The sequence below is a fragment of the Emydura macquarii genome, unplaced genomic scaffold, assembly GCF_026122565.2.
Source record: "Emydura macquarii macquarii isolate MOO-44397 ecotype Brisbane River unplaced genomic scaffold, CSIRO-AGI_Emac_v2 contig_18, whole genome shotgun sequence".
NCBI classification, from domain to species: Eukaryota; Metazoa; Chordata; order Testudines; family Chelidae; genus Emydura; species Emydura macquarii.
The window spans coordinates 5,926,605-5,953,058 of record NW_027130155.1 but is presented as its reverse complement, the minus strand read 5'-3'; the positions used below and the strand labels follow the sequence as shown (position 1 = coordinate 5,953,058).

Sequence of the window (26,454 nt, the reverse complement as noted above, 5' to 3'; positions counted from 1 at the left end):
AGTAGTTTAAATACATTGATATAGTTTCCAGCCCCGCTGACGGGGGGAAGAAAGGGGGAGGAGAAGGTAGGAGCAAAGGGGGCAATTGCCCAGGGGCCCATCAACTTAAAATGGCCTGGGAGATGGGATAGATACCATGGGCAGCAGGTGAAGCTTCCTCTTGGGGAGGCTAGCTCCCCATCCAGTCTCTTCCATCTGCAGCCCTGTCCACACTCCGCCCCTTCCCCCGCTTGGCCTCCCTGCTGCTGCATCACTCCTCCCCACTCAGCCCCCACGCCATCGCTCACCTCATCCCTCTTCCTCCCTCCCCTCCTCCCCCCCCGTCCAGCGCACTGTTGCTCACTGCCTCATGGGAAAGGGGGTGTGGAAGAGAGGAGGGGGACCAAGCGGGGAGGTGGGGGAAGGAGGGATGTGGCGGCGGGGAGGTCGAGCAGGGAAGAGTAGTGGGGGGGGGGGAGGAGAAGAGGGACACAGTGAGTGGCGGGGCCAAGCGGGGGAGGGGGCAGGGTCTGAAGTGGGGCAGGGATGGGGTGGAATGGAGGTGGAGTTGGGCGAGACCACAGGTGGAAGAAACAGAGCAGGGAGCTAGCTTTCCTGAGGGAAAGTTTCACTCGCTGCCCATGATCATAAACCTGAGACATCCCTTTCTATGGGGGCCATTGACTGTTCTGCCATAGGACCCAGAATTGTTGTTGGTGGGCCTGGGAGTTCCTGTTGTAGACAGGTCCTTAGTGTTTTGGATCAAGTTCTGCAGAATACTATAGTACAAGGATACTAATTTTTTCCCCTATTGTGAACACAGTTTAACAGGGAGATTATTTTATAGATTACCCCTCTTCCATTTGGAACTAAATAATACATTCATTAGGGCAACAAATATTTTTATTTTTGAGTACTATACAGCACTGAGCATACTGTCAGCATTAAGCAATAATAAATAGTAATCTGTGTCATTTACAGAAATTGCTTATATGGAAAAGTAGTACTAGGAAAGTATTTATGTATAAAAACTGTCTTTAATACAATTCATCTTTTTGGTCCTTTTTGGAAAAAGCATATTCCTACTGTCTCGTTTAGCTTATCTCATCTATCCTACTCTTGTTCCTCTCCCTTTCCCTATTCCATGCATGTGCTCAATAATATAAAACTGACCAGATGTAAAAATCAAGCTTCCAGCCCACCATTAGTACTAATAGGAAAATTTGGGGCATGCCATATAAACCAAACACTACCAACAATTAGTCTACTTTTTCCCTAAGCAGGCTTTTACTTATAAACTTTCTTTTAAACTTCTAGCATTTACTATAACATTTAAAAAAAAATACACTATGATAAAGATAAAAGCTGCCACCAGTTTCACACATTTCTTCAGTACAAACACTGTACTCCATGCAGACCTGTTTACCCTCTGGAATGAAATCACAATCCAAACAGAAACTGTGAATATACTCCAAACCTTAGACTTAATTTGAAACATTAGGCTATGCCTCCTATAAAAATAACACCATAAGTGGTAATAAGTATTATTTAAAAAATCCTTATTACTGCAGACAAATTTCTGCATGTTGAAGGATATGAAATTGATACATATACCAACAAAAGCACCACACATAGACATTCCACCTCTCTTTCCAGAAATCTTCTTTTTCAGAAGAAAAATCGCACTTAAGGTTTTTCCATACATGTATACACAGCAAAAATGTTTTAGATAACATTACAGTGTGAGTGCATGTGTTTATGAGTCTGCTTTCCACCCCCCACTTCTGTGGTTTGGTATTTAATTACAGGGTGGGGTGGTCTGGGGCTACTTATGTTTCTTCCAGTCATAGCCAGAGCACTCCTACAGGAATTAACATGCAAAACAGTAATCTCTACAAGTTATAGCTGGTTCTTGGTCAGCAAAGCTAACCAAGACTTATTGTTCATTAACATTTCCACCATTACTTTCATTTAATCATTCTTGAAAATAATATATAAGCTGAATTTACATTAAAATCTTGACAAGTACAAAAAATGTGCTTTGATTAAACTAGGACTTTTTTTTTTTAAAACTGTTTGAACTTCCTTTTGCCCCTCTCCCTCACAACTGTTTTATGCCAATGACTCTGCACAAATAAATATTGAAGGCTGGATGAAAATGTTAACATTTGAAAAGATAACCTCTAAGTATACACAAAATTAACCTGACATATCTGGTCTGACCAAAACTATTTTAAAAATAAATTATTCTGATTCACCAATCATATTACTTGACTCTGACATTACAGATTATTTTTCACTTGGCTCTTCAGAAACATCATTTAAGACTATTTTAACTCAGAATTTCTTCAACAAATATTTTCTCTCAAATATATTATACTCAGTAGTAATATTTGATCAGTTAAAATTTGATTATTAGGTAGCTAAGTGTTATCCTCAAAAAATAATACCTAGTTGCTATATAACAAAACTTTCATTACATACATTTTTAATGGTAATAAAAGAAAACAGCGATTTAATGATAAATTCTATTGGACAATTAAAACCCTAAAAAACCCAAACAAACAAAAAGCCAACAATACACAAAAAAGATTCCAGGTTAGACAGCTATTCACACACACAATGTAAACCTTAATTAAAGGAAAGAACAGTAAAATTGTGGATCAAGATACATGCATTTTAAGTAGTACAATAAATAAAGCACAAAGTAACTTAACAAAACAAAGTTCTCCAAACCCCGTCCTGATTTTTTTAATTATTGTTATGTTATGGCAGAAAATAAAGATGATATTTTTCTTCAGGCTTACATGTGCAGGAGATTCACAGGGCCTTACTCTTTTGGCCTATATAGCAGGAATGCATCTAACTTTGTGGGGATTTTCTTGGCTGAGTAAAAAATTGTGTGACATGGGCTTGGAAGTATAGCTGACAGCCAATTTTAAGATCAGATGAATGAAATGAATAATAAGTAAGTACTGCTCCAGGGTGACAAGGCCACATAAATGACACATGCCTTTTTACACTTGATCATATCTTTTGCCAAATGGAATATAGAATACTAGAGAAAAGAGGCACAATTTAAGGAATGGACAGCCATCTGCAGCAAATGAACTTGTGTGTTCCCATGTGTAATTCCCTTTCCCAGGTAAACATAGAAGTATGATGGGAAATTATAAATATTAGTTTTGCATGAGAACCATATTTGCAGGTGGTCCAGCATTAGGAGCATAGCACTTTGAAGGTGAGAGCACAGGAGATCACTTGTATCTTAACCAAAAGCCAGACTGCTGACAAAAGTATACTGACTCATCATGTTTAATGTCACCATCAGCCAAACCCTGAAAATACCTGTTGGCTGAATCCTAACTGGTATTAACAGAAAACCTGTATTTAAGGATGATTGATAACAGCACTGTAACCAATCTTTTTTAGTCTTTTCTTTCTTTCTTTCTGTAGCTTTGTCATTGCTCTCTTGGGGACTAATCCTGAAAGATACTGAGTGACAAAGTCTCCCATTGACTTAGGTGGTAATTCAGAGCACTCAATAAATCACAGGCTCAGACTCTAGATGCATGCTTATTTGAGCCGTCAGAACGTTATCACCAATGTTGACGAATGTATAAAATGGTAGGAATATGAGAGTTGTAATTTCATGTTTCACAGTAACCTGGAGCACAACCAAAAGCAGGACCTCAAGTTCCACAGGGGAAGTGCAGAGATGGTTTGGGTTCCTGAATCTTCCTCACATTCCAACCAGTCAACTGACGAAACCACCATAAAACTATGGCACTTATTTTCTGCAGAATACAATCTTTGCTAGTTTTGCTTCTAGCCCTCTCATACACTGTTGATGCAGATGGCATACATTATGCCATGACTGATTTCAAGCTCAAGGATCTTCCTGCTTCCCTTGATGTGAAGTTGTGCTAAATGGATATGTATCTCCTGTAGTCCTGACAGTTGAATTCCTACACTATTCTTATGTATTTGCTTCACTAACAAGGCATTCTGTCACTGACTGTTTACAAATTGAATATCCCGCCTCTTTGCTTACAATGAACTCTGGAGTACAGGAATAAATCTATTAAAAGAAATGTACCAAAATAATTACAGTGATTATCAGGCCTGCTTCACTGCTATGCACCAGTTTGATGCCAATGTCAAAAATAAAATACAATACTCTTTCGTCCAGAATTACTAGCCAAGGGTACTGGATGATGTTGCCATGCATACGAATGAAAAAAAAAGATGCCACTAGTATAAGGAAGCATCCAATGTCACTAAAGATATGGAAGCTAAAAACATAATTTACACTAGTTGCACTGAAGCATTCCATTCCATTTTCAAAATCCAGCTAAGATATGAAGGATAGCCTTGTAACTAAAGCCAGGAGGCCTGCATTATGTTCCTATTATCTACCACAGACTGATTTACCTTAAGTAAATCATAAAACTGCACCGTTCCAGTTTCTCCATTCTGTAAAATGGGAATAACAATTTCCTACCTGACAGGAGTGTTATGGGGCTTAGAGAATAAAAAGTACTTTTGGATTGTCAATTAGAAAGCACTACAGAAATGCAAAGTAGTGCAGCCTAGTCCATAGAGCACTGGACTAGGCCTCAGGAGACAATGGTTCTATTCCCAGTTCTCCCACCAACCTGCTGAATTTAGGCAAGTCACTTCATCTCTCTGTGTTTCAGTTTCCTCATCTGTGAAACTGGGATAATGATGCTTACCTCCTTTGCAAAGTCCTTAGCAATCTACTGATGGAAAGTGTTTTCAAAGAACAAGGTATTTTTATTATTACTATTACATATTATTATGTAATCTTGTACAGTGTCACAGAACTGTCTAATAAAGCATCATCTAGGTTGTGACTCCACAGCAATAAAGGATTGAATTAAGGACACTAAAACAGCTTAACCTGAAGGCCCTTATTTTTGTGAGTTTATATCTTAGTTATTTAACATAGTTTATTTAAATAAATGTGCATTAATACTAATTAATTTGGAAACAAGGGGAAAAAGATAATCTTATGCCTCACTGATATAAATGAATGTGAATATACTGCAACATTTAACTTGTGGATCATTACATCACATTTTAATGCCTGCAACACAGCATAAACTCACTTGAGACCTATATTTTCTCCTGCTCTTGGTTAAGTTTCCCCATACTGTTTACATCCAAGAGTCCTTTCATAATTTTATCATGAAAAAAATCATGTGACAAACTATTAACCATGATGACAATTTATGTTCATTAACACACCATTTTTATTTTAATGATTATCATAAAAATGTGTAACAATTTCCACACTAGGGTTTGAGGTTTACATTCTCTCTCTCTCTCTCCCGCCTCCACCCCTGCCACCTCCCCACAGCAAGCAATTATGGTGGAATGAACAGACTATAGTAGTCTAAGTAAATTTCTCTTTTTCGGCACTAACAGTCAAGATAATTTGCAAATCAAGAAGGTAAAACAAAAGAAATTACAAGGTACAGAAACTTCACAAATGGCAAATTATCTCCTATCCATATTCTGCTCAGCCTTTAGGCAGACTCCATCCCTCCTTATATATTGACTTGTAAACTGGTGTGTCCAGGTCCTCTTGAATGAAATTCCTTAAAATGGATGATCTGTAGAACAATGTCTCTGATTTCTGTGGTCTCTATGTGTATGCAACTTATGAGAGTTTCATAAGCTTCTCCACTGCACCTACACCAATTTCTGAGTTTCAGCAACCTATATAAGAACATTGGCAACCATCCCATAGACTTTGCTGTCTCCACTTCAGCATCAACATGTGAGAAATATGACAACCAGCCAATTAACTCTCCCCCCCTCAGCATCAAGACATGGCAACCAACTTATAGCCCTTATGACTCCCTACCATCAGCTTCTGTGTCAACCAGAGGTTCTCAAACTGGGGGTCATGAGGTTATTATGGGGGGTCGTGAGCAGTCAGCCCCCATGCATGCCAGTAAGGATGGCATGGCATGGGGGAAGTCATTATTTTGGGGTGAGGAGGTTATCACAGCCTGAAATATTTTCAAGGGGGGGTCCCAGCAAAAAAAGCTTGAGAATCTGACCTAGAGGAACATGACAATGACTGTAACTTCATTTTCAACAGCCAGTGACCCCACAGAGCCCTTTATCCCCATCCCCCACCCCAGCATCAAGAGTTTCCTTTGCCTCCATCATTAACATCTAAAAACCATATAAGGTAAAAGCCCTCATTTGCCCCACACACCTGGCCCAAGACCCTTTTATATCCCCCCACACAAAGAGCCAGCGCCAGGCCCCTTTAACCCCCTCTTCCCCCATCCACCCCCAGCCAGCCAACCAGTCCCAGGCCCCTTTACATCCCCCACACACACAGCCAGCCCAAGGCCTCTTTAACACCCCCCCCCCACACACACACACACACACAGCCGGCCCAAGGCCCCTTTAACACCCCACACACACACACAGCCGGCCCAAGGCCCCTTTAACTCCCCAACTACACACACACACACACACACACAGCCAGACCCAGGCCCAGGCCCCTTTCAGCCCTCCGCCTTACAGCTGCTCCCAAGCCCCCCTCGCCCTCCAGGGCCCCCGAGTCGCCCCGACTCCCACTTACTTGAGGAAGTATCTCTGGCCCGTGTGGGTGAGGGCCATTTCCCAGCCCGGCGGCAGCGGCAGCTCATCGGTCACGTCGTAGGACTGCTGGCGGAGGTGAGCGTGCTGAGCCGGGCTGGGGGTGGCCCCGGAGCCGGCGCCTAGCAGGGAGGCGGGCGAGGAGTGCGAGCGGACGTGCTGGGCACCGGCGGCGCTCAGCCGGGGCGGGTGGCTGCCCGAGTCGGTGCTGGACTGGCGGGAGTGCGAGCCCGAGTCGGGCTCCTTGAAGAAGGACTCGGGCAGGATTTTCTTCCTCCAGGAGCTGGGTTTGGGGTTCATGACTGAGTTGAAGAGCGCCTCGAGCTCCGTGTCCAGGTCCTGGGTGACATGGATCACTTGCTGCCCCGGCGGCGGCGGCACGGGAGCGGGGTTCATCTTCTGCCCCGCAGCACTCGCTCAATGCCAGAAACTTCCCCAAGGGAGGCAAAGAATCAGCAGCGGATCAGGGATCCAGGGCGGGCCGTCAGCAGCGAACAAGGCGTCCCAGGCAGGCAGGCAGCACCCCCACAAAAGTCTCTCTCCCCGAAAGGCTGGGCAGTCAGCGAATGAGGGGTGCAGGCACTGGCCCCGTGTCTGTATCGCACAAGGGCCCGGGCGATCAGCAGCAGATAAGGGCACTTCAAACCAGCCCTCCCCCAAGTGCCCGGCGTCCGGACGCTCACAGCAGCAGACCTAGCAAGGGGCCCAAGCCAGCCCCTCCTCTCCCCCCCGACACGAATCTGTGTCTCGCACGATCGAGTCAGTGCATCCAAATCAGTGCCCAGCCACCACCAGTTATGCAACTTTTCTCTGAAACTTTGGCTGCTTGCTGCAATTCCCTGGGAGGACGGAGGGGCTCCTTTAAAGGGCGAAGGAAGGAAGAGTTCTCGCGGCTGTCAGCGGCTGCTGTCCGGATTCCAACGGGGAGCCCGGCACGCGGGGGGCGAGCGGCGGCGGCTGCTGCCTGGGACTGTCCCAATCCGGACGCGGGGAATGTTCCGTCTGCCACCGACCAGTGTCCGGATCCGGGCCGGAGTCGCTCACCCTCCGCCTCCTCTCCTCCCCCGCGCTACACAGAGGCGGGCAGGCTCAGGACTTTGCTTCTTCTGCGCTGGCCGCGCGTTGCAAAGGAGAACGTGAAGGGGCGGAGGGGGGGGGGTGTGATTCTGTCCTACATCCTTGCCCTCCCCCAGACTGCCTGACCCGAAGCCTGCCTGACGCACAAGGCGCTTGGCACGGCGAGGGCTGCGCTGCGGCTGCTCCCGGACTGTCCCGAACAAACTTCGCGAAAAAATTCTCAACCTCAACCCCTGAGACTAAGGCGGGGCAAAAAGTTGGGAGCGGCATTATTCATGAGCTGGGAGCCCGCAGGCAGCTCGAGCCCCGCCCCCTTCTCCTCCCTCCCGAGTTCCCGGGCTCCCTCCCTCCCTCCCTCCGGCCCCCGCAAAGTAGTAAGAAGTCGCCCTGGGTTCGGCCTGTTGTCAGGCTGAGCTATGCGGCTGGCGGGGGTGAGGCAGGCACGAGAGGTCTGCGGGGCTCGCATCACGCAGAGTCCCTGGCGGAGCTGGTTGTGGTTGCAACGCTTGAAGGCACGAGGGGCCCCTGGTAGCGGAGTAGAGGTGCCCACTGCCCACTGGTCGGCCTAAAGAGGGGTGCCCCCGTTCGCTAAGGGAGCCTTCAGCCGCAGGAGGGCACAGGGTGACAGACTCCCCCCACGTACCAGGCCAGTCCCGATTGCAGCCTCCATCTGTCCCAACCCAACAACAAAGTCCAGCGCTGCAAGCGGAGCCGTTTTCCCATTGTTACCATATTTGGTATCGTGAGGAGGAAACTCGATCTTCTCCCCCGCTTCCCAGCTCTGAGACACGCAGCCGGGCGGGGTGGAGTGAGCTCTGACCTGCGGGAGGAACCAACCTCCCCCAAAGAGCCTTGTCTCCTGCTCTCCTCTCTTCCTCCTCCTTCCGTCTGACTCCTGCTGCGTCCCTGGGCCCTGTTGGACGCCCTGCGAAGGGCTGTTCGCCATGGAATCCCCATAACTTGGGAGAAGATGAAGCGTGCCAAGTCCTGGTAGGGGAAGAGCTAAGGCTGTAAACTCGCCAGGACTGTCCCTGAGGCCTCAGGAGCTAAAAATTAATCTTTAATGAAAGATTATCATGTGATAAAACCTCCAGGAATACCTTGACCCAAAACTGGCAACTCTAGGAAGAGCGCTGGCCTACTGGGTGTCCCGTAACCCTCTAGAGGAAATCTTCTCTTAATTCCCCTTTAAGGAGTCAGGAGGCACCAGCTCTCCATCTTCCTGGCTGAGGCTTCTCACAAGTGTCCCCAACTCTCTCCTATTTTCCCTCTTTTCTTTAAACATTGTAGTCTCCTGGGTCAAGAGAGCCAGCCTCTTCCACCCAGTGCATTTTGAGATACTGCAGAATTAATTAACCCAACAGAGTTAATTTCTTATTGTAACCTTGGGACCATGATGGGTACTTTTTGAAACAATACTAAAGTCCCCAGCTGGAACCTGATCTAAGGTCACAATTAAGGTCTTGTCTATTCCTCAAGATGGTTAAACCACGCTTTAACAGAGCTCAAGAAAACTTGTAACTGGTTGCTCTGACACTTGTAGTTGATCTAGTTTAAAAAAAAAAATAAAATAAAAAAAAAAGCTAAACATGAATCCAGGCTTTACTTGTGTGAAAACTAGGATGTAACCTGATACCCCCAACATGGATGTCATATTATGACCAAAAGCCTGAAGCATTCTGCCTAAGAGTTTGGCGTAGAGATGACAGGTTAAAGGTTGTCTGGCATTTATTTCATGCCATAGCTATTTTATATTAAGAGGGATTCTGACGCTTCCTTTCCCACCCCTCTCTCTCATTCCAGGGTGCAACTGAAAGGAGTTTTGATAATTCTAAGAAAGTTTTTTAAAAACTGATTGCTAAATTGTTTTATCTAACAGTTTTGGTCCTAATGGGGACAGGTGATTTTTTTAAAAAAGAAAAAAAAGTTGTAATATTCTCAAGCTAGTTAAAAAATGGTGTAATTCAACAATCAGCACAAATTTTCTAAAATGAAGTTATTTTTAGTGGCAGTTTTTTAGCATAGTGTACTTAGGGCTGAGATGCTATGACGACAGGTGCCAATATAGGAATCTAGACAGAGAAATGGATGGCCAGGGGGTGCTGAGATCCATAATGACACAAATATCTATTTCTTCTGCACTTTATCCCATATTCACCAGTCTATTTAAAACAGTTTATCCAGAGGTTGGCTTTTTGATGACAGGTTAGGTCTGAACTCTCTAAAATGTTTTTGACCCACATCAGTCTGATACATGCATAGGTAGTAACATTTCAGCTATAGCTCCATTACTGGATCTGTCCTTAACTTTCTAATTATCAGGTCCCATATCCTACAGTCAGAACTACTTAGGTTTGTCATAGAAAAACATTGTGCTGTATTTAATTTACATCTAGTAGCCTTAACTGCCTTCAGAACTTGTTCCTCAGACTTCCTATAAACTAAAAAGGTCATTCATATAAAATTCCACTATCTTCAGGCCTTGCAGAATCTCACTCATTTTCCCAGTGAAGATTCATGGTTACTTGTGATGCCTTCTGAAAGGTGTTGTGACCTGTCTATGCCGAGGGTAGCCCACCTGAAAATACCAAGGTCAGGGGAGGCTGTAAAGAGGAGAGCAGACTCTCCCAAACTGGTGACTAACACCGCAGTTAGATTCCCTAACCAGTTACAAATAGTGCTTCTGATTCCCCACATTGGTCATCAAGAAGCTAAAACAAAAACATTACACAGCCCCCTTTACTGCATTTCAGTCTCTGGTTCCCAGTTGGCAACTAGAGACGTAAGCGGCTAAAGGTTTAAACGATAAGCAGCGGTTTTACCGTTTACTAATTAGTTTAAACGTTGCCCTGGGGGGGAGGGCAGGGTGTACCGAGCCCAGTGCAGCTCCCTGCTGAGCAAGAGTGGGGGGGAAAGAGGACGGCGGCGCTTGGCTTGGCAGGGGGGAGCAGAGCGCAGCACAGCTCCCCCTGCTCCTACACATGCAGTGCTTAACTGTTTAAACATTCTATTTTTAGAAGTTTAAACAGATTGTTAATTAAACAAATTTTTACATCCCTATCAGCTACTAGGTCCAATAAAGAGAAGTTATTTTACAAAAATGTTCTCCTGACCCCAAAGGGTCAGCCATATTGCTAGATCAATATAAGTTTGGATCATATCCAAAATACCACACTGCCAGCCAATCCTTTAGTAACTAAAACTAAACTAAAGGTTTATTATAAAAGAAACAAATAAGAGAAATGTTAAACGGTCAAAGCAATCAGATACATACAAGAGACATTAAAATCCATATACATCAGATTCTCAGCAGAATTGTGTAATTTGCAGGTTTCTGCAGTTCCTCTGGTGTACATCCAGTACATGGATGGGTCTCACACCTTTATTTCACAGCTTCAGTTGTAGATGAGTTGATCCAGAGATAGGATCATGTTCCTTTGCATGTGACTTTCTCCAAACACAGCTACACAGCACATGGCATGGAAAAGCTTCAGAGTCCCCTGTTCATAGGCCTGTTCTTACGTGCCCTGGTGAAGTTGTAGCCCATGGGTTTTTTCACTAGAGTACCTGAGTGTTCCGTGGATGGGCCATTAAGCAGGCTTATTGCTGCTGCCATCCTGCCTGGGGTGTCATCCAGAAACACAGTACAAGTTGAAAGACAAATATGCCATACATATTTAAATCATACAAAATTGATGTGTGTGTGTATATAAATAAAACACGCTTATCTTAGCGAATTATAACCCTTCCATTTATGATATGACATCTCATATGAATTATTGTAATTTTGCAATACTAATATCAATATTATAAATGGTCACCCCCAATCCAGACAGTGTCACAGATGTTATATGAATTTTCAGTGTGCTAGTGTGCCTCAAACCTTGCCAGAATCCATTGGCTGCATCTAATAAGGATAACATTCTTCACCAATTAATTTGGAGATTATATTTTCAATAGTATGAAGACTATACCGTTCCATCTATACTGCTTTATTGGGCTTTTTCAAGCTTGCACAAAACACACACAAGTATTTTTCCATAATGTATATTATATGGACACACCACTTTGCCATTTCAGTAATGCACTTACACCATTTCTCCCCCATAACTATACAACTTTTCCTTCAATTTGGACACATTCAAGGCTGTGCTGAGTGCAGTGTACACCAGTGGTTCCCAACCCATGGCCCAGGGGCCAAAAGTGGCCTATAGGATCTTTCAAAATGGCCCACCGCTTCCCTCCTGCTGGCTGTAGAAGGGAGCTGTTGCCTAAGGACCCAGGCAGAGTATTGCCATGGGTCTACAAGACCTGTGCAGGCTCCTTGCTGCACACAAGGGGACAGGAGATCAGCACTTCCATCCCCTGGCTTCAGCAGGGAACGCAGCAAAGCGCTCTGCCTGGATTCCTAAGTGCTGGGGTCCCTGATGGAGTCACAGGGAGGGGAGCATTGATCTCCTGTCCCCATGGCTGCAGAAGGGAGTCACTACCTAGGTACCCAGGTGGAGCGCACAGGGCTACAGAACATGTGCGGTTTCCCTACTGCAGCCAGGGGGATGGGAGATCAGCAAAGAGGCAGCCTCTTTGCTGAACTTTTCTGGCTGCAGTTGGGGTGGGGGTGGGGGAAACAGATGGTGGAACAGCCAGGACCCACCATGCTTGAGGAGGGGCAGGACTCTAAAAATCAGTGCCTTCCGGTTTGGCCTGCACTTAGTAGCTGCCAGGCCATGTGCTTCAGTGTGTAGTGACAGTCACTCATCTACACCAGTGCTTTGTCTGAGTGTGACATACTGCAAATAATCTGTAGGTGTAAAATAGAGAATGTAAAAATAAGCACAGTAGCATCAAAAATGTTTACTTTAAATATGTAGTGATTTGTAGCCCTTAATGGTGTATACATCAGTACATTTTTTTGGAGTTGATAGACTGGTGGCCCTTCAGGGTTGTAAAAATGATATTTGTGGCCCTCAAGCCAAAAATGTTGGGAACCCCGGGGTGTACACCTTCTATTTCACTAGAATCTGCACTAGCTTTTGAGCAAGTCATTTTTGCTGAACAGGCATCACACATTACATACCTTTGTAAGTAGCGTGGGCTATTGAACACTATCTTTAGCTGCTCCAACTTAGGTCTAGGACTCATCTCCTTAAAAAAGTCTTTGTATAAGTCATGTTCACCTCCACCCTGGCTCAGTTTTACACATGGTAATAGTATTGCAAATCTTGATCTTAGCAATCCAAGATTGTTCATGAATGTTGTCATTGGACACAAATCCCTTGTTTAGGTTAGTTTGTCACTTCCTTTGTTTCAACAGCGATGTTTCATATGTTTCTTGTGTGTTTACTGGGTAAGGAAATCTCATCTTTCTTGTAGTCTTCCTTGCCACACCAGTTATATTTCTGCCCAAGAAACTTAGTATTCTTCAGTGTGTTTGTTTTTTTAAACACACTTTTCCCTTTACTGTATGGGAATTTTTTTTGCTATCCCTTGCATCATTCTTCTACTGATTCATTGCTGGGTGACTTCCGTTTTAAACTTGTTCAGAATCAGATTGTTGTGCTAGTTGCAGCACCTGTTCCAGAGTTACTCAGAAATTAAACGTAATTTTTCTGAAACTTCCTTGTTCTAAATCCCCATTACTAGATGATCTTAGATATGTATTTCCTTACTTATACCAACCAGAGCATGGTGCTTGCTCATACATGCTCCTTACAAGGCTTCCTTGCTTTCTCCAGGCCTCTGCATCCTTTAGTAAGACACACCTGTTAATGTATTACATTCCTTTCTAGAGGAAATGCTAATTAAAGGCCAGATTTTGATACTCTCATTCATGCTGAATAACACTTTACTTCAGTTATGTCAAATGAAGCTATTCATAGAATAAGGTACTACTCAACATGAGTATCAGACTCTGTCCCTAAACTTTTAAAGAATGTTTATCAGTTTTGTTTCCTTCCTCGGCAAAGGCAGATGATTTATTAATATTTTCACTCCACTGCTCATTGCATAAATTAATGATGTATTATACTTCACAATATTGATCTACAGCAACTTCATCCAATCTGAAAGATTTACAAACATAAATTAATAAAATTTAATTAAGCCCAACAGTACTTCTCTAAGTGTTATTATACCCATATTAGAGGGAAGTAAACTGATGGACAGGAACGTGACTTGGCTCTGGACTCAGATAGAATCTGATCCAACGCCCACTGAAGTCAGTGGAAGGCCTTTGCCTTCAATGGGCATTGGATTAAGTGCATACCAATTCTAAAGCACAGCCATGACTAGAACCCAGGAGGCCCTCCTGACCCCTACTTTTGCATTTACCACAAGATCCTAAAGTTTTCTGTAGTTGATGTCAGTGATAGTTCTCCAGAGGCAACTGCAGCAGTTTTTATATGCCATCCCCAGCTGTTAACGGTGCAGTGATTCTATTTTTCAGGTGAATGAGCTATATAAAAGCAGCTGCTCCAGTGCAGCTAACTCTATCGTGCATATTCTATCAGAAGATGCAAGAGTGGTATCCACACTTCTGTGAACAGCCCAACAGCCACAGCAGAGGATTTAACCAATGAGCACCTATGGATTAAAAAGAAGTGGTATGCCATTCTTAAAAAAAAACCCTACAGCCATTACTAATTTTTTATCTATGCCTCATGTAAATGAAGGCCTTCATGCTTAGATGAAGATCCAAGCCTCCAAATAATTGTCAAACAATCATAAGAGAAAATGTTCAGGATTTCTTGAAAGAGCCTCATGTACCCAAAGTAGTCAAGTAACAATTAACTACGAACACTAGTGGCCAAGGTGAACTTCAGATGTATCCTCTTATGAAGTATATTTATGCTATGCCCTATTAATCAGAGGCTTACAACCTTTACTGGGGAAAGGACTACATTTGTATTTGCTGACATGTCTGAACAAGAGAGAGCCATATAGAAAACATCAGTTGTCCTTCCTTTTGACTTATTTGAATGGTAAAACCCATATAAATATTAATAGAAAATCAGAGGGGGGGAGGGGGAGAAGAGGAATGGAAAATAGCCAGATGTGTTATCTGAGTTTTCAGGATATATACACAAACAACTTGTCATTCCAGTGAAGGATTTTTAATTTGTACTTGAAACAGTCCCTAATTCTTTGATTCACTTATTTGTTTTGAAAATGATGCTCCTGTTAGAAGTTTACATTTAATTTTTTTTCCTAGGAATTTTCCTTCTGGTAAATTTACACATAGGCAAATGTCTTGTTTTATTCAAACCACATTGGTTAATGCTCCAGCTTGCCTTTGTAGCTTTTAAGCATACTCTGATAGGGTGTGCATTATTGAGCTATTTGCGCATTTCTCAGGTAGTCAGAGACATTCAGCCTTTGGCTTTGTGCCTCAAAGGCGTGCCCCAAATGGTCTACTATTGCCCACCCTGATATGGTTTATTTAGTATTATAAACAGCTATATAAAATAAACTGGGGCCAGGATCATAGGAACTTATCTACATGGGAAAATTGCAGGATCAGTGCAGAAAATAAATAAATAAAATCTACATTTATGACTTGAATACACATAGGAAACAAATCTAATGAGTAAAGAGGGGCCGTTTTAAATAATTTTTTAGGGTAGCACCATGCCTTAATATGGAACTTAGATGCAGCAGACTGATAAATATGTCAATCTTTAAAGCCATTATAGTCATACTTAACTTCCTTAGAGGATGTTCTGAGGCTTCATTAATTACATTGTTTGCAAATTGCTACAAAATCTTTGGATGAAAGGCCATATTATGTAATTGTAAAGGTTGAGTCTGTGTTTCCATTACAGGCTTCCACTTTCAACAGTTATAATTAAAACTCAGCAATAATAAGTACACCAATACATCATAGCAACAGCTCCAAAAACACATTACAATATCTTCCAAAATATTTTTTAGACTTGAAAACAATGCATAATAATGCCATGGCAAAAGCCAGATCTTCAGCTGTGGCTGAGGAGAGGGCACAAAGGAGGTTGGACACCACCCCAATCCTGTCATTGGAGAGTAGACTGGCACATGACCAGAGAACTGAAGTTTGTTAGCTGCTTTAAATTGTGATGGCTGCCAAGAGCCTGAAGAGGCCAACCTAAAACTCAGAGATGCGCTCGGCATGGTCCCTTCCCACTGGCCATGATCTCTAAATAGTAGCCACCAGTGTAGAAGTTGCTATGGTGGCTTGACACCAGCTGATGATTTCTCTCTTTGCTGGGAGATCCGTCCATGGCTAATTACAATGGCTCCAAAGAAGCTTTGAGCAGGCTGACCAGCACAAAGCTGCCCTAATGCATCAGAAAACTGAGCCATTGGTCATTCAATCAATGGAATTATATTGGTGTAAATGGACGTGCTGCAACACAACCAAAATAGTCATTATGTTTCAGATGCAGTTTTACCTGCCTCCACACTGGCACTCTATTCCATTGTTGCATTTGCACATCATGCTGCAACTGCCACCTTGAACTACAGAGGTGGGGAAAGGGAGGAACTTACACAACTGGAGAGAGGAGCCACTTCCACACAAGGCTGAAACCACCCATTTAAGAGTCAGATTGTATTAATTGGAACCCAGCAACTCCCTGCAGCCCCCCAGGTCTGCCTGCAAAACCATACTTGGTGCAAGGGGACCTTGTCTTCCAGTTTCTCATCTTGAACCTGGTCAGCCACCATCTCGAAAGCTTGGGACTCGGTTCCAAGCACAGGATTGGTCATCTTCCAATCCAACTCCTCCTCTTGGATCTCTGCTGAAGTTCTCTTTCTCCTCCTCTTCAACATCTTGGTCCCTCACCACCAGAGTATAGAGTGCCTCCATACTAGCAAGCAGCAAGAATTTGGTTCGTTAATCAGACTGGGCAGATTTGCCTCAATGCCAGCTGTTACTATGGGCATTTTTACATTGCATAATATTTTCATAGCACTGTGAGCTAACCTGAGCAATGCTCTGCTTGGTAAGGCATTTAGACACCCAGTCACAGGGTTCAGTTCCAACTGGATCCCCTTCTCACCTGCACATCTGCCTCCTGCCTGCTAGCATCACACCCATAGAAAACCTTTTTTTAAGACATCCTGATAAAGAAGTGGACTTCAGAATATTATAATTTCTGGAGAAGCTGATGCTGGCAAAATAAGCATACAAACGAGCAGTGTGTGCAGCACTTGGTATGAAATGTTTCTGGAAAATTTAACTTGGGATACTAAAGGATAGACCATCCACACAATTGACATGTACACTGTGCAGTGTTGTCGGGACGACTATTTTCACTGTAGGTACTATTACACCAGCACTAGCCATCTGCACGTGCACTATACGAGTGGAGACTGTTTACAGAGGTGCACCATGCAGTGGTTAGCTTTGCTGAAAACAAGTGAATATAGCAGAATATAGCATTTGCCTGTGCACCACTGAGAGAAACTTCATGAGCACGAGACACACAGGTATGTCTGTGTGCTATGCTCTGGTTATAATGCCCAAATTTTCTATACTCCCCAGATCCAGTTAGAACTCTCCATTCTATTTAGAATCTGGTGGTGAAGGAGAGACAACAAAAATACCCCACACCTTACCATGACACCACGCAGACATGGTCATAGAGACTGCAAATGCTTGTGCATGGTACCAACTGGTCCATAGTAGCTGGGAATAGCTACAATAAAATAGGTTTTCTTTACAAAAATGGAAAAGGTAGAGGCATGGTCAGACCCTTATGGGGACAAGGAAGTGAGTGATGAGAGCGTCCTTAAACCTGACCCAAAGTCCAATGAGATGAATGGAGAGACTCCCATTCACTTCAGTGGGCTTTAGAATAGAGCCCAACTAAGGAGAGGTCACTAGGGCGAAATATGAATTGACTACTCAAGCTATTCTTGCACTTCCTCTAAAATATGCAAGACCAGCACTGACACTAAAAAGAACAATGGAGATGCCAAGTACCTCAGCTTGATTGTAGTTAGTTATTTTATATAATTAGAGGTCTGATGTGCAACACAAAAAACCACACAGATGACAGACTGAGAAAAGCTTGACTATATTTCCCCTCTGACAATCAAAGGCTAAGTTATATATGGTCTCTCTCGTTATGCATCCATTTTCTAAACTAGCAAATAGTGGTTCACAAGCCTCCCAAGTAGTCTATAGTAAACAAGTCTTCTCATGGATCAGATGCATAACAAATATGACACTGGCTTCCATGGAAAGGGCAAATGAATTTATTTCCTCCCCACACAACACTCATTAGCTCTTCACTAATCTTCTCAGGTAGTGGTTCACATGAACATTCAATAATTCAATAAGCAATGGTGCCAACCCCTTGCTAATGCAAAGCCAGCTCTATCAATCTCCATTTTAGCACAGACCTTAGTGTACTGTAGTTAATCCATTCAGAGACCATCCCACCACTGGAAAAAGATAACATCCTCTGCCCTAATCAAACATTTTTTCTGCATTAAGTGATAGCAACAGCAGCTGAGTCCCAGCAGACAAGGCTGAGTGGATCAAATTTAGTCAATAAATGTTGTCAGAGGAACACGTGCTTAACAAAACCCTTTCTGATCTTTATGGATCAGACACAGTAAATCTCCTACAACCTGCTGGCTGGTCTTAAGTAATGAAACTGGATAACAAGACTCCATGTAGGGGGTCTGCCATTTTTTAAAACAGGAAACAAAACTGATGTAAGCTTCGGTTGTAGATGGGAGAGGAAATTAAGTAGTCGTATTTGTGAACAACTGTGTGAGGGAACTATGTTAGCCATTCCCTTCATTCCACTTCCCGCCCCCCGCTCAAAGAATAAAATACACTAATTAAGTATGAAACTTCTAGCATTGAGTCCCTTTTTAAATGGTAGGAACTGCTACAGTTTATTACTATTTAAAATCAAAGACAGCAGAAGTATTTTACACAAGGAGCAAAACCCCAAAACACTAAAAGAGGACAATCGATTTCGCAATAGAAAGTGTATTTTAAACAAATCCCAAACAGCAGCAAGAGAGCATTATTATAACATCAACATGGAAGGAGGAGGGGAGAAAGCATGAATTGAAGCCAAACCACACATACAAGACTCCACTTCACTATCTGTTCTCTCTCCAGCTACAGTTCCCATGGTATACTGTATAATGCACTCCCACTAGAAAAGTGAAACTAACTAACATCCTAGTCACTAAAGCTAGAAAATGTTATACTAAAGCATAAATGAAAAAATGGACTTGTAACATTTGTCATCCATGTTAGATGCTAAAAGCCACTTACATTTCTTAATTAAAATATCATTCACATTGCAATTATTAAGTCAATATTTTCATCATAAATCCATCTTTCCACAGGCTGGAAAACTTGCTACAGCTGACCTGTCAGAGAGAAAAATCCAAGCCAAAGAATGTTTTGATCAATAAAACTGAAAAAGAGGATGAAGCAGCAGTTGCATTTTTTTGCTTTCTCCTAATAGCTTTCTTGAAAAATTATCATTGCTTAGCCCATAATATTGCTTTTTCTACTGTTCAGATTACCTGTATTTATGAATTTATGCAGAGCTATTGGGGTCTGTATGTACAGACTATTACTTAAGCCAGCCATTACTAGCTGGCTGCCAGAACCTGCTAGTAGTAATTACTAGCCGTGTCACAGGGTACACTCACCACTCGCAACACCTCCTGGTGGCCATCCTGGGAATTAGCTCTGCCAGCTTGCGCTCTCCCTCCAGTGGCATCTTCCCCCCCATCCGGTCTCAGTCTGCAGCCCCACTCATACCTGCATCTGTAGCCTCCTCTTCATAGCTTGGCCCTCCAGCCAGGTCCTCCTTTTCCAGGGAATTTGCAATCTTTCCAAACCTACTATCTGGTTGGTGTCTCCAACACCCTGGGCATTCCCCAGTAGCTGAGAGGGGAACCCAGACCTGCCCTCTACATGGGGTTCCAGTCCAGGACCCTCAGCTCAGCAGTCCTGGGCTTTCCTCTCCCAGCCCTCACTACTCCAACTTCTGACCACTAGTTCCCCTCCTCTATCTGAGGATAGCAGTTCCAAAACCCTCCTCCCAGGAAGCGACTGCATCCAACACACACTGCAGTCTCCAAATGCTGCTCCCCCTTCCCAAGGAGTGACTACCCTTTCCCAGCAACTGCTGGCTGCAGCCAGCTACCTGGCTTTATACAGGCCCCGCTTGTTCCTGCACAGGTAAGCCTGTTCCTCTAATCTTAATCGTTTTAGCCTCCAATCTACTGGGTTAATTTGCCCATTTGGCCTCCATTAACCCCTTCCACTTCTGTGTGGGGTGGACACCCATCACACCCTGCTATAATCAAGGTATTGCTACCATATTACACATCTTTACAGAAAGTTAAACAGTAGCAGAGTGTTTTGGCTTACAGAAATTAAACTTAAAGATGGACTCTTATTTGCAAGTCTAGCCAGAAACCTAGGAAACGATATCTAAAACAAACATACTACTTTGTCTGTAATGCGACTTTGATTATATATGCAGCACTACAGAATTTGCTGCCACCACTTCATAAAAGCATCTTAGCAGCCACTAACAGAAGTTACGACAGGGGAAAAAAAGTGGAAACTTCAACAGTTACATTCAGTGATTCAATAAGCATAAGACCAATCCTGGTAAAATATTACTCCTTTTCAGCTTAATTATTTTTTTATTTAAAGAAGGAACACAAGAAAAAATGCTGCTTGATAAATATAACAATGAATACATAATTTTGTATTACACTAAGGCAGCCTTATGTAATGTTAGAAAAGCTCACCAAGGAGAGAGAACTAATTTAGAGCTGAACAGACTAATGTCTATATATGGAGTTAGAGCACAAGACAATTATCCTAACTTACATCAGGCAGCTGTGCAAAGGAAAGCACCAAAGGAAGTTTGGCCTGTAACCACTAGCTCAAGATCCTGGCACAGGAAAGCATTTCATCTGATCCAGATGTTTATTTTCCTCAAAATGTATTTGTGAACATTTTTTTCTACTACTGTTTCACAAATTAATGCTATTTGATGTTGCGCACTATTCGCCTACAATGATTTGTTTTCATTTCCCCCAAGGCTTGTTCTAATTGCTGAATTAGGTGGAGCAGAGTAGCAGGGTCAGTTTGTAATATTTTGGCTGTCTGATCTCCATTTTGATCAAGGTGCAGCTTTACAGTGACTGCTGGTTTAATCTGTTGTCTCAAACTCCTGCTGGCAAGCTGTATGGAGATGTTCAAATGAGATGGGATGGGAAAGAAGGGAAAAAAGAACAGTAAGAGTTAAAACAAAAAGAAATATGCTAGGAACCCAAGAGTCACATTTGGTACTCATAACACTCATGCAATCATAGACTAACACATAGTTTATTCTTTACATCTGTATCTAGTTTTATCATTATTAGATAATTATTGCCGTTTCTGGTTTAATCAAATGTATTTTTTTGCAATACTGTTATTTGACAACACGTGTGTGTATGTGTATATATATATAAAAAACACACACACACATATTATGCCAAAGAATTTAAAAACAATAATAGACTAAATAAAGAAGTTATCTTTTAATCTAGTATATAAATCTCTGCACTGAACTCTGCACTGTAACAGCACATAAAACAATGAAATCATTTTGCAACATTAAGTGTATTCTTCTTCTGTCTTAAAGCCCTCTGTCTTCCAGTGCAAACTGGCAAATAAGCATATGCAAATATTTATATAAATGCAAATACTGCTGCCTCAAGCTGTCACGCTGGCTGGATAAGGGGGGGCCTTGAGGTGTATTCAGGAGCTCTGATTACTTCCTTCTACACCGGTCTCGCGTTGGGGGTGTCATGCTGGCTGGATATATCTATTTCAAATTGTGCTGTCTGAGACACACCCTAGACAGGGTGGCAGCAGAACAATAGCCTGCTTAATGCCCATTGAGACATCCACAGATGCAAGGGGCCCAGGGGGAAAAGCCAAAGGTATACCTGATGAGTCACCAGGACTTGTTCATGTGACTCTGAACTCCATTTTGATTCCTGTAAAATTCCACAAACAGCATAGCAGGGGCCAGAGGATATATAAGGCAGAGGCCTGGAAATCCATTTTGTTCTTCAGTCGGGATTCAGCTTCAGCTACCAACCTACCTCTGGATCAGCTCATGTACAACTGAACTGAAGCCGTGAAACAAAGGGCTGAGACCCATCCAAGTACTAGATGTATACCAGAGGGACTATAGAAGCCTACAAACTCCACAATTCTTCTAGAAACCTGATGTATATCGACTTTCAAATCATTTGTATGTATCTGATTGCTTTAATCCTTTAACATTTCTCTTATTGTTTGTTCCTTTCTTTTTATAATAAACCTTTAGTTTTAGTTACTAAAGGATTGGCTGGCAGCATGGTATTTTGGGTAAGATCCAAACTTATATTGATCTGGTAATGTGGCTGACTCTTTGGGGTCAGGAAGAACCTTTTTAGTAAAGAGCATAGAGTTTAAATAACTGGTCTCTTTACTGGACCTAGTGGCTGATTGGGGGCCGAAGACTGAAATGCAGCAAAAGGGGCTGTGTGTATCTGTGTACTGGCTTCTTGATAAGAGGTGTGGGAAATCAGAAGCACAGTTTGTGGCTGGTTGGGAAGCATGACTTCAGTGTCACCCACCAGTGCTGGGAGAATCTGCTCTCCTTTTACAGTCTGACCTTGGCATTTTCAGGTGGCTGCCCTAGGCACAGAAGGGTCACACAAGCATTTTAAGAAGACTGAATTAACCCTAATTTTTTCACACCACCTTGTTCCATCAAAATGTGCTAAAAAGAAATTCAGATTACCTACTAAGAATAGGGTATGTTACCTGCACATCTAGTCTCCATTCAAGGCTGTGGTAACTGGGAAGCTTTGGTGCCAATTCACTAAGAATGCTTCTGATCTCCTTTCTGTTGTCAAGGTAAAGCTGAAGCAGTAATTTGTTCAATTCCTCTGAGAATCCCAGAACAAGTACAGAGTCTTGGAAGTCTATCTCAGAAATCTAGAAATTAACAAATTAGAACAGAATCAGGAATTGCACAACTATTGTTGCTATTACTGTATTACTTGCTCACCAGAATCTATAAATTACATTTTCTAAACTCACATTACCTAGTTACAATCCCTTTCATGCAGAAGTATAAGAGAGGAGTTCCAGAGCTAAAACCCATCAAGCCTCTTGCATGTTAACTAGTGTATAAATGTTGATATGATATTGCTACCAACATACATCAACTTCAATAAGAATATTCAGATCCAACTACACAAATAAATTAAAAAGAGCAAAAAATGCTTAACATTTTATATTTAATCCTTTTGGTACAAATATTTGGAAGTAGGAACCAAAAGAGTGTGCCAAAAGAAGGAGCTTATAACAATGACTTCTTGGGCCTTGCCAGATTGTAGTACATTTCTAGATATCAAATCCATCAATAATGTATTGTGTAGCATCATTATTAAAATTATAAAGTATTCTGAAATTTCTAAAATGCCTATCTATGTACATAAGCGCTGGGTGCAACACCAGAACTCACAATATTCATCTAGACTGGCGCTTGTACTTTGATGGTCCCAGATCAATGGTTTTCTACATAGTATGTTTTATTTTATGGTGTGGTTCAGTTTCTGCTATTCTGGAAGCAGTTTTGTACTTGAGGGAACAGTCATCCTTTTGCACTATTGCCAACAGTTTTCACATACTACAAGTGTTCCACTGCAAGCTCTACCCTATCAAAATGCCAATGCAATTTATTTCATTTTTCAGGTCACCTTACTTTACAAAGGAAGATATTTCACTTTTCTTGTTTCTAAGAACTGGAAGCAATACCAGAATACAAGTGAATGAAGCTAACTCAGGACTAAGAGTTACCTGCTGCCCTCCTTTCATATGTTTGCAATATGCAAGTATCCTCTGACTTCTTGAACAGTCTTCCCAATGGGAAGACAGCTTATTACCCAGATGCCTTTCTTTCTTTCTTATTTGTCTGTATTCATATTACCTTTTGTTGTGATCTAGTTAAAATCTCACACACTAAGAGCATCAGACCAGACTGTAGCAGCCTGGGGTAGCTACAAGGAACACCTAATAAAAGGATTTAATCTACTCTGTATTTGAACAGTGTTAGCACTCAAAATATTAATTAATTAATATTAATAATATCAAAACAATTTCTTCACTTACAGTTGGATAGTTTCATAAATCATTATTCCTCACTTTCTGTTCTTTACTGCTTTTTATTGTTGCTATGTGCTGTTTAAAAAGTTTAACTCCAGAGCCACTGACATGCACATGCTTGGCAAAGTGAAGTGAGCCATATATATAGTGCTTTGGGGTGCTTAATATTACAATATTAAATGAAAATGATGTTGCTTTTATACACTCCCTTCCATTCTCCATCATAAAGAAAACTTGATAACGTAGGTCCCTTGTCTAAGTGTTTCCTGCATTACAGGCTTAGTGTGGAAGCCTTTGTTTTCCAATAAAAAAAATTGAAGGACTTCTGTCAAACTTTTGCCCACAGATTTACTATCCTGACATTATCCTTACCATGAGCTTGGAGCTCTCAGTGAGAAGATATGTTAATCCTTCTACTCCATGCTGAATAATGTCACTACTAACATTAAGCTTTCCTGAAAAGAAAACAAATATTCAAGACAAGATAAGGTGTATCTGTCCAAGATATAACACACAGGGCATCTAAATATATAAATAAATAAAGCACAGCAGAACTAGTACAGACTTAGGTATACACTGCAGGATAAATCACAATAGGGCCCTGAAAGAACCTTTTGAGTACAGCCAGTATCATTCCTCAACCTCCCTGCTATAATCTACTAAATTGTCTACAGACAATTTTACCCTGATGGTTAGGTGGACCTTTCACAAAGCAACAGGAGATAGAAAAATATTTTTTGAAAACCAGGAAAGCATTATTGTAAAACAACAAAAATTGGAAGAGAGAAATTCAGAAGTGCCAGAATTTGTTTTGTTAATTGCATATTCAAGTTGATGACTCCATTTAAGGCATCATGCTCTTACATCTGTCCCAAAGATATTTCATAATTTTATATTGCTGCTCAACACTGTAGTAGTACCTAAGCACCTTCCACATAAAATCATCAGCAACAGCAAAGTCTCTAGTGGACTTCATGGCATCTATGGCAATTCTCCTTTTTCAGGATGAAATAGTCCTGGTAGGGCACGTTTTTGATGTTTTAGAATTTATGAATCTAGTATTTTTTTAAATTAGTGTTTTAAAAAAAATTAATTTGAACAATTCCCTGCAGTCCAACAGGGTCTTCAGCAGCATGACCCTTCAGCCCCATTTCTCTCGTCTTACTTGCAGCTCCTTCATAGATTTTCGGGTTGGTGCCTTTTCTTAAGAACTCCACTGCGATACGGCCAAATTCACCAACAACTGAAAGGAAAGGAGATAAAGACGCTGCAGACCTGCCTAGGGACCCCTCGGGTTGGGGTGACTGGAACTCTCGGGCAGTTACTGAACAGTTCCTGCCCGGTGGGAGGGTTTCAGGGGCACATTTCACACCGCGGCCAGGTCTCTCTCATTAACAGAGCTGACCCCTGGCCCCTGCAGAAGGCCCTGGGCTCTCAGAGCCCCGAACCCCCCAAACCAGCGCGGCGCCCAGAGACGGGGGGTGACTGTCAGGCTCTTTGGGAGAAGGGCAGAGGGCCCCCGCTTTCCATTTCTCCGGGGAAAAGACGCCGCTTCGCTGCCCAAGGGGGACCGAGGAGGGCCGCTCTCGCGCTAGGAACTCGCCGCTCAAGGCTCCTGCCCGGCTTTGTGGGGGCGGGGGAGGCTGTGGGGTCGAAAGATCCCGCCCAGGGCAGAGACCCCGCCTGAGGGCGGCGGGGGCGGGAAGCCAATCCCAAGCTGGACCTGCGCTGTCCACCTGGGGCAGGAAGCCCAGGTGCTCCTTGTGCTCCTCCGATAGCACCAGCAGCATCTTCCCCGCGGCCTCTCGCCTTCTCCGCCCAGCCCGCCGCTCCAAACACGAGCCCGGCTCCGGACCCGGCGCCGCAGTCACCCAGCGAGCCGATGACTCACTTCCCGTCACGCAGGGCGGCTCAGCCAGCAACAAGGTCCGGCCGGCGAGCACAGCCCGACACACGGGTTCCGGGCCCGGCCGGCTGCAGGGAAAAGGCCTGGCGGCGGCCGGAAAACACACGGCCCGCGCGCGAGCCGGGGCTGGGCCCTGCGTGTGCCAGGGTCAGGGACAATTCAACGTCTCGTTCTCTGCTGCGGGGCGGCCGAGGCCTGGCGGGAAGTGCTGAGAACAGATTTTGTGATTCCGGCTGTATTGAGCATGCGCACAGGAACTGAGCATGCTCAGTAACATTTGCTGTAGCCGCTGCCCTCACCCTGCCCTTACTCGGAGTCAGGCTCCCTTGGCCGCTCTTTAGCGGGGCTAAAAAGGGGCACGGGGGGCACATTGGAGGCGGGGATGGGCAGGATCTGATCAGGGGATAGAATATTACTGGCCTGGGGGTGGGGGTGGGGGTTAAGCCGATGGAGGCGGGAGTAGGAGTAGGAGAGGGGCTGAGGAGCAAAATCGGGGTGGGTATGAGCTGGTGTTCGCCCAGGGGTGAGGCGCTGCCAGCCCACGGCAGAGGCAAAACCCCAGCACAGGGAGGGGCAGAGGGGGTAACAGTGACCCCGCTGGGATGAGCCACCTGTGACCTGCCCTCTTTGCAAAAATAGTGCGGGGTGGGAGGGCTGAGGG

At 43.4% G+C, this 26,454-nt stretch overlaps 2 protein-coding genes across 2 annotated transcripts in view; both read right to left on the bottom strand.

Annotated features, from left to right (window-relative positions):
- Window positions 1–8,415, bottom strand: part of WWTR1 (WW domain containing transcription regulator 1) — a 107,208-nt gene extending 98,793 nt beyond the window's left edge. Inside the window, exon 1 of the mRNA XM_067553828.1 lies at window positions 6,608–8,415. Within this exon, the coding sequence (XP_067409929.1) occupies window positions 6,608–7,020 (413 nt within the window). The 5' untranslated portion in view covers window positions 7,021–8,415. The remainder of the gene's footprint in view (window positions 1–6,607) is intronic.
- Window positions 8,416–20,339: 11,924 nt separating this feature from the next.
- Window positions 20,340–25,983, bottom strand: COMMD2 (COMM domain containing 2). Its single transcript, XM_067553699.1, has 5 exons — window positions 25,611–25,983; window positions 25,053–25,130; window positions 24,260–24,342; window positions 22,541–22,714; window positions 20,340–20,920 (listed from the first exon to the last, which is right to left on the bottom strand). Exons 1-5 carry the CDS (start codon window positions 25,675–25,677, stop codon window positions 20,723–20,725), a joined length of 600 nt encoding a protein of 199 aa, XP_067409800.1. The 5' UTR covers window positions 25,678–25,983; the 3' UTR covers window positions 20,340–20,722.
- Between the last annotated feature and the right edge of the window lie 471 nt (window positions 25,984–26,454).